Here is an 8,700-nt window from a genome sequence, read left to right on the forward strand (position 1 = left end):
AAATTCAGTAAAGTTTCAGATGCAAAATCCACATACAAAAACCAATAGCATTTCTATATGCCAACAGCAAACAATCTGAAAAAGAAACCAAGAAAGTAATCCCATTTACGATGCTACAAATAAAAAAAAATATTTAGGAATAAACTTAACCAAGAAAGATCTCTACAATGAAAACTATAAAACACTGATAAAAGAAATTAAAGAGGACACCAAAAAATGGAGAGATATTCCATGCTTATAGATTGGAACAATCAATATTGTTAAAATGTCCACACTATCCAAAGCAATCTACAGATTCAACGCAATCCCCATCAAAATACTGATGACATTCTTCACAGAAATAGAAAAAATAATCTTTAAATTTACACAGAAAAAAAATTTATACAGAACCACAAAAAACCAAGAATAGACAAAGCCATCCTGAGCAAAAAGAACAAAACTGGAAGATCACATTGCTTCAAGTTGTACTACAGAGCTGTAGTAACCAAAACAGCACGGTACTGGCATAAAACAGACACATAAACCAATGGAACAGAATAGAGAACCCAGAAATAAATCCACACATCTATAGTGAACTTATCTTCAAGAAAGTTGCCAAGAACATACAGTTGGGAAAGAACAATCTCTTCAATAAATGGTGCAGGGAAAACTGGATATCCATATGCAGAAGAATGAAACTAGACCCTTATCTCTCACCATATACAAAAATCAAATCAAAATGGATTAAATATTTAAATCTAAGACCTGAAACTATGAACTACTAAAAGAAAACATTGGGGAAATGCTTCAGGGAATTGGTCCGAGCAAGGACTTCTTGAGTAATACCCCCAAAGCACAGGCAGCCAAAGCAAAATTGGACAAATGGGATCACATCAAGCTAGAAAGCATTTGTACAGCAAAGGAAACAATCAACGAAGGGAAGAGAGAACCCACAGAATAGGAGAAAATACTTTCAAACTACCCATCTCACAAAGGACCAATTATTAGTATACATAAGGAGCTCAAACAACTCATAGAAAAAGCAAATCCAATTAAAAAATAGGCAAAGGATCTGAAGAGACATTTCTCAAAAGAAGACATACAAATGGACAAGAGGTATATAACAAAATGTTCAACATCATTAGTCATCAGAGAAATGCAAATCAACACTGCAATGAGATATCATCTCACCCCACTTAAAATGGCTTTTATCAAAAAGACAGGCAATAACAAATGCTGTTAAGGATGTGGAGAAAGGGAAACCTCATGTGCTGCTGGTGGGAATGTAAATTAGTGCAACCACTATAGAGAACAGTACAGAGGCTCCTCAAAAAACTAAAAATAGAACCACCATATGATCCAGCAATCCCACTGCTAGGTATTCATCCAAAAGAACGGAATCTAGTATATCAAAAAGATATCTGCACTTCCATGTTTACTGCAGCACTATTGACAACAGCCAAGATTTGGAATCCACCTAAGTGTCCACCAACAGATGAATGCATAAAGCAATTGCAGCACATATATCCAATGGAATATTATATACCCATTAAAAGGAATGAAATCCTGCTATTTGCAGTAACATGGATGGAACTGGAGAACATTATGTTAAGTGAAATAAGCCAAGCACAGAATGACAAATCTCACATGTTTTCACTCATATGTGTGAGCTAAATATTAAAAACAATTGACATCATGGAGACAGAATAGAATGATGGTTACCAGAGGCTAGGAAAGGTAGTGGGTAGGGAGGAATAAAATGGGGATGGTTAATGGGTACAAAAATACAGTTAGATAGATAGGATGGATAATATTTGATAGTGCAACAAAGCGGCTATAATCAACAATAAGTTAGGGTATACTTTAAAATAACTAAAATAGAATTGGAATGTTCGTAACACAAAGAAATGATAAATGCCTGAGGTGATGGATACCCCAATTACCCTGATTTGATTAATTCACATTGTACGCCAGTAGCAAAACATCGCATGTGCCCTATAAATATATATAAAACGAATATGTACCCATAATAATTAAAAATAAAAATTGTTAAATAAATGCAGGAGTACACTAAGGTTGAAAAAATTTAATTGACAAATAAAAATGATATATACTCAAGATATACAAGATGATTTGATATACATATACATTGTATAATGATTACCAAAATCAAACTAATTAACATATCCATTACCACCCATAGGTACCATTTATGTGTGTGTGTGGAGTGCGGGCAAGGGACTGTTTCCTTTAAAAAAAAAAAGAGGCAGTATATTATTTAAATTTGAGAAACAGAACCTTATTATGTTAACTATAGGATGTTTTACTACTTTCATTTCTACCTAATGAAATACACAATAGTAAGAATTATAGCATGCATACTAGTAAGTATTACAAATCACAAGACAGGAAATAAAATACTCTCTTACCCAGAACATCATCTTTAACCTGAATCTTAACAGGTTAACCCTGTTATCATATAATAGAAGGTACCAACATTTACTTATCCCCATTAATTAAAATGGCCAAAATGGGCAATTATGCTCCAAACAGAATAATTTCACTCATTCAATAAAAACTTGGTAAACAATTGAGTCATCAGATGAATTTATTGTGCAGAATAAGTCATTCTCATGGGTTTACTTACATGATAGTCAGCTTCAGGAAGTTTAATACCAGGAAATAAGTCACTAGTTATTCCATTAAATAAAGGTATATCATGTGATAAAAACTTCGGTTCATTTACATCTTTAATTGATCGAAGAAGCTAAAATCACCCAAGAAGTGCAATATAAATTAATTGCCAGCATTTCTGTCCCTACTTCCCCCTCCTGACCCCACCCACCACCCTGGCCAAAAGTCAAAGTTTATTTTACATTGCTCCATGAAATCTCCATACATGGAATCTCCGTAATAAAAAGCCAATATTATGTTCATCATGCCAAAAAGTCTTTGCATTCATAAAAAGTATAATAAATAACACAACACAAAAACTGTCATTTTAACCCCATATGAAAAGACGTGAAGCAATAACCCTCTCAATTGCCTATTTATAATTCCTGATCTACCTCACTAAAAAAAATTATCTTTCTACTGAAACTTTCACAACATATATATTTAAATACTTACAAGAATATCTTCATTTTCATCTGGGTATTTTAGTTTTAGGTTTCCAGCAGCCACTAAAACTGCTTTCACTGCTCGCATTCCATAGTCATAATGAAATTGCGATGACAGCTGCTCTGAGCAAAGCCTATAGGTCATTACTATCTTCACAGACAGAGGTTTTGCATTCAAAAATCCATAGGAGTAGAGGGAGATTTCTGCTATAAGAGCATAGTTTGGAACCATCATAGCCACTGTTCTAAAAAGAACCTGAAGTATATAATAAATGAAATATATTATTTACATTAATGAAGCTGTTTTTAAGCTGAAATGATAATACAGGAAATATTCCATTAATATTCAAGTTTATTCACTAAATGCAACATCTTTTCCTAAACTGTAATTTTTTCAGTAGTACTTTAATACTTTTTTGTATGTCATATTTTTTGGATGTCTAGAAAAGTTTCTGGAGGTTTACCTTATAGCAAATGTCAAAGATAAAAGAGAAATTACAAATATATGTGAAAAATTCTAAAATTTGAATGAATTATGCTGTTATTTTTGATTTAAAAAATATTACCTTAAGGTTGTCTGGCAATTCAGAGCGTCCTGCATAGCCAGGATTCATGGTAATAGCTACAAAACAATTTGGATTGAGCTTCAGTTCTGTCCCTTCAAAAATAAACACTTCCAACTTCTGTTGAATGGCTCTCTGAATACAAAGGATCTGTTGAGCTACCACTGACAACACTTCCAACTCAATTCGATTAAATTCATCAAAGCAAGCCCAAGCACCAGAAGAAGCCAATCCTTTAAAAAACTAAGAACAAAGGGAAAAGGAGGTGACTTTTCTTAGGGAACCATATCATCTCTTAAAACACATATACAATCACTTAAGTCAAATTGAAAGTTAAATTTAATAAAAGCCCCAAGGATAAAAAAGTCTTTACTCCTAAAACCAAAGCTCAAGTAATGTTCAAACCATATTCAAATAATGTTTAAACATGAGTGTGCTGAAGTTTACCCAGTTAGACCTAGGTGTGTGCAATATTTAATTTTATCAATTCAGTAATTTGACTACCTTTCCCATTGCTAGATAATCTAGCCCATCTGAACAGTTGAACACCACACATTGTACAGCAAGAGCTTTAGCCAAGTCCTTGGTGGTTTCAGTTTTTCCAGTGCCTGCTGGCCCCTCTGGGGCACCTCCAAGGTTTAAGTAGAAGGCACCTATCTGAAAAGAAAAATACATATAAAATGAAATTCACGCTTAAATGAAAAAAATAACTTGGACAATTGCTTACCAAATGGATTTAGTCATTTTCGTAGCTTCAGAGAAGCACTTATATAATTACATTGTTCAGTTAATTTTCAGCGCAAAATTTTCTAGCTGCACAAAGAAAAAGCAGTTTAAAAAGTTCAAAACAAAAGTGAAAATATATCAAAATCTCATTGTCTTCTAATACCTCATATGTATCCCATTTGTATCCTCATATGTATCCCTCTTTAAAAATAAAGAGAGGACGGGCCAGGTGGCTCAAGCCTGTAATCCTAGCATTCTGGGAGGTCAAGGTGGGAGGATTGCTTGAGCTCAGGAGTTTGAGACCAGCCTGAGCAAGAGCAGAGACCCCGTCTCTACTAAAAATAGGAAAAATTAGTTGGGTGTGGTGACATGCACCTGTAATCCCAGCTACTCAGGAGGCTGAGGCAAGAGGATTGCTTGAGCCCAGGAGTTTGAGGTTGTTGTGAGCTAGGCTGACACCCCAGCACTCTAGCCCAGTCAACAGAGAGAGACTCTGTCTCAAGAAAAAATAAAAAATAAAAACAAAACAAAACAAAGAGAATCTAGCCTTGAGGGGGTAAAATTAGTTCAGAAAGGTTTTGATTAGAAACAGTTGTGGAGATGGTTATACAGGCTCATTGCAAAGAAGGTAAATGCTTGAATGTGAGTGCTAGAAATGGCATCCATCATTTGGAAGAGAAACAGATGACCTATTACATAATTTTGTCTACAATTCGCCTGGCTATTGTCTTCCACTTTGGTATGTTCTCCATATTTTATATTACCATAGCACTGTTGTATACTGTTCTTACCAGTAGTATCACTTTCTACCTTGTATTATATTTAATGACATACATTCTTTTTCTCAACAATTAGTCCTCAAGCTCCTTAAGGGAAGTATCAACAGTATCTGAACTATTTCTGGGCCCCAACAATGACTGGAACGGTGGTTGGAAATTTTTAGAAGCATATAAATTATAGTCAGCTCTGAGTTTGTTTCATGAAAACCACCATGGGAATTTGTGAAATTTCTAGAAAAAAGTAGGGTTAACAGACGAAGGTTGTGCATGTAGGGGAGCAGGGGGAATAAGGGAACTTTCTGTACTTTCTGCTTAATTTTGCTGTGAACCTAAAACTGCTCTTTAAAAAAGTCTATTTAAAAAAATAAATGAACCTATGAAAATGATATCTTTTTACATTTATCAAAAAAAACACAATTGAGATAACTAATTAAAGGCAGTTTTTTTGTTTTTATTTTTTGTTTTATTTTGTTGTGTGGTTGATATATGAAGATAAAGGCAATATTTTAATAGTGGAAGGGAGGCTTAGCATAACTAGCTCCATTTTGCTTCTGATCCCCTACAGTAATATCCTTTAGGTTAAAAGCTTCTGCTTAGTTCTGCCCATAGGCCAGATAGTTATAAGAAGAAATTAGTTTGTATTTCAACTCTAGAAGAAAGACGGTAACCATCCCTTTCCCACAACTAACTCCCAGGGAGATAAGGAAAGTATGTACACAAGAAACAATCCTATGTTAAAGATTTATAGGAACATTGTGATCTGATCTGTCATCCAAAGTTAACTGACCAAGAACAAAGAAGTTTCACAACTTCCTTGGACCTTCGCTGATGCTCAGATGCTTATGGTCCTCTGTTATCTCTTGCAACTCCCGTTCTCTTTCCCCTTCCCTTAACATAAAAAGGAGCATAAAGTGCATATTTACTTAAGATGGTTCTTTAGGACACTAGTCTGCCATCTTCTCAGTTTGCAGGCTTTCTGAATAAAAGTTGCTTTCCTTGCCCCAACACCTTGTCTCTCAACTTATTGGCTGTCGTGCAGCAAGTGGTATGAGCTTGAACTCAGTTACAATATCAGTTATATTTCACCCATTTTAAATTTATGATGAATGCTACACAGTTAATGTCCATTAACTTGACTGCTGAAAACCCTAGGCTCTCCCTGCTTTACAATTTCAAGACAATGCTCATAAATATGTTCCCTTCATTATGGATGGTAAATATACCAGGAAACTTTTTGAAAGGTGGCCTTACTAATAAACTATCTAACAGAGGAAAATAACCTATCTAACAGAAAGTAAGGGAAATAAACTCACAGCACAACTACCCTTTATTTAATTAAAACACCTGTGACCTAACTCCTTCTCTGTAAGCATTTTGTTTTCTCAGCTTTGAAGAGCCCTGACTGGACAGTAGGAGTATGAACTCCCTGCTCCAGCTCTGTCTCAGATTCTGCCAAAAAAACAGATTTCAAGGACTCAGATAACCCAGCCTCACAGAGAAAGAAAAAGAAATAAAGAACTCCCTGACATCTTGCAGCCACTTTCATTATCAGTCTGCTGAAGCAGAGGAAAAAAAGTCATCTTTACCCTTTAAAATGGCAACCAACTTTCCCTCAGTTGCCTGGCATTTTCACTCCTTTATGTGCCATGGCCACTCCCTCCTTCTCTTTCTCTCTTTCTCTCTCTCTCTCTCTCTCTCTCTCTTTCTCTCTCTTTCTTTATCTCTCACTTTCTTTCTCAGGAAAATAAATAAACTTTGTACTGCTTTCTATCTTAAACTCTGTGTGAGAATTCTTCCTCCAACCCTGCTTGAGCACGTAATAAGTTTCCACCCTAACAGTTTTTCTCAGTGTCTAGTACTGTATTCAAGTGTTTAATGTGATTCTGATTTTACAACTCAAAGTTGTTAGATTCCACCTTGCAAGCATATCACAGCTCTGACTTCACTGAGGTACTAGATAGGATAGAAGCTTGAGATTCATCTGCTCAACAAATATTTAGGGATAACTATGTCCTTGTTCACCACTAGAGTAGAGACATGGTCCCTGCCCTCAGGTAGCTTCCTGAGAAAATAATTTGGTGAACAGCTTTTATTTTCTAGACCCACTGGTGCCCTACCCAGATCCCATTTACCAGGCCATTGTATTCATCACCTAATTGCTGTGTCAGCTGGGAATAGCTCACAGCTGCTCTTTTCTCTTAAGCATTGCCCTCAAGTAATAGGAGCTACCTCAACAGCAAATACCTGAAAGCTTACTCATACCCCTGCCTAGGGTGACCCTTAGCCAATGGCAATGAAGGGGTACAAAAGCCAGACCCCACTGCCTTCTAGTGAAATAACTGTGATGCCTGTTCATGCTCCAAAGCTCCCCATGAGATCAGGCTATGTATGAGTATATGCCTGTATCTTTGCTTAGCTTCTTCCCTATCCTATCCTGCTGTGCTCATTTCCTTACAGGTTTTTACTGAGAACATTTCTTAATAGCATTTGCAGAAGAATCCCCAACTCATCTCTGCTTATAATGAACTCAATAGAAGACATTTTAATTTTACTTACTCAGCAGGGGTAGAGTGGTATTTCTTGATGCTCCCCCTCAAGCCCCAGATAGGTTGCCAGATATAGCAGATAAAAAACAGAATGCTTAAATTAAATTTAAATTTCAGAAAAACAATGAACAATTTATTAGTATAAATATGTCCCATTAAATATTTGGGAAATATTTGTACTAAGAAATTATTTTATGTTTGTTTTTGAAATTCAAATTTACCTGGAAGTCCTGTATTTTATCTGACAACCATATTCCAGGGGTTTTTATAATCAAAGCTCTATTTCCATAGCTTCCCACCCAAGCACAGACCTCAGTACCATTCCCCTACATTTCAGCTCTCTACTCAACAGCACTAAGTTGGAGTTCTAAGGCCCAAATGTACTTTCCTCATCTTCCTGCCACCTCTCCCAGGACTCCACTGCAAAAATTGATACCATTTTCCAAAGCTCTGGGTTTGTCACTATATCACCAACACTTTCCTTTTTTCAATTATCTCCAATGAGAGTGACTCATAAGTTTCATAGAATAGAATTCAAACATGTTTGTATGCTACAAAAGCACCCAGAAGTAAATATCTGTTACTATAATTTCACATAAACAGAATTTGGGATTAGAAAGGGATAACTATTTTCAACTATCGCAGATAAGAAAATAAATGACGATAGCCATATCAAATTTGGATGAGAAAATATGACACCACACCAAAAAGTAATCTTTAATGTGTGAATTAAAATAATTTAAATACATACCAACGTTCTATAACACCTGTCAGTTAGAGGAGTAATGACAAGGCGAGGTGAGTTACCAAGATATTCATAAGCATATTTTACATTGCAATTAATGATACGAACTCGAGCATTATCATATTCCCAATAATATCGAAGTTGAGCAAGCCATTGGAAATCTGTATCATGTGAGACACCTAAAAAGAATAAAGTAAAATAAGATACATGATCTTTAAATGGAAATAATTTGAAAAATAGATA

General features: G+C 35.4%; 1 protein-coding gene across 1 annotated transcript in view; it reads right to left on the reverse strand.

Moving 5' to 3' along the window:
• The window catches only part of DNAH12 (dynein, axonemal, heavy chain 12), a 236,169-nt gene that overhangs the window by 146,550 nt on the left and 80,919 nt on the right, over nt 1-8,700 (reverse strand). Inside the window, 5 exon segments of the mRNA XM_012640974.1 lie at nt 2,627-2,746; nt 3,109-3,354; nt 3,665-3,904; nt 4,166-4,318; nt 8,464-8,669. Of these exon segments, the coding sequence (XP_012496428.1) occupies nt 2,627-2,746; nt 3,109-3,354; nt 3,665-3,904; nt 4,166-4,318; nt 8,464-8,669 (965 nt within the window).

The sequence above is a fragment of the Propithecus coquereli genome, unplaced genomic scaffold (assembly GCF_000956105.1).
Source record: "Propithecus coquereli isolate 6110/MARCELLA unplaced genomic scaffold, Pcoq_1.0 Scaffold1, whole genome shotgun sequence".
In the NCBI taxonomy this organism is placed as follows: domain Eukaryota; kingdom Metazoa; phylum Chordata; class Mammalia; order Primates; family Indriidae; genus Propithecus; species Propithecus coquereli.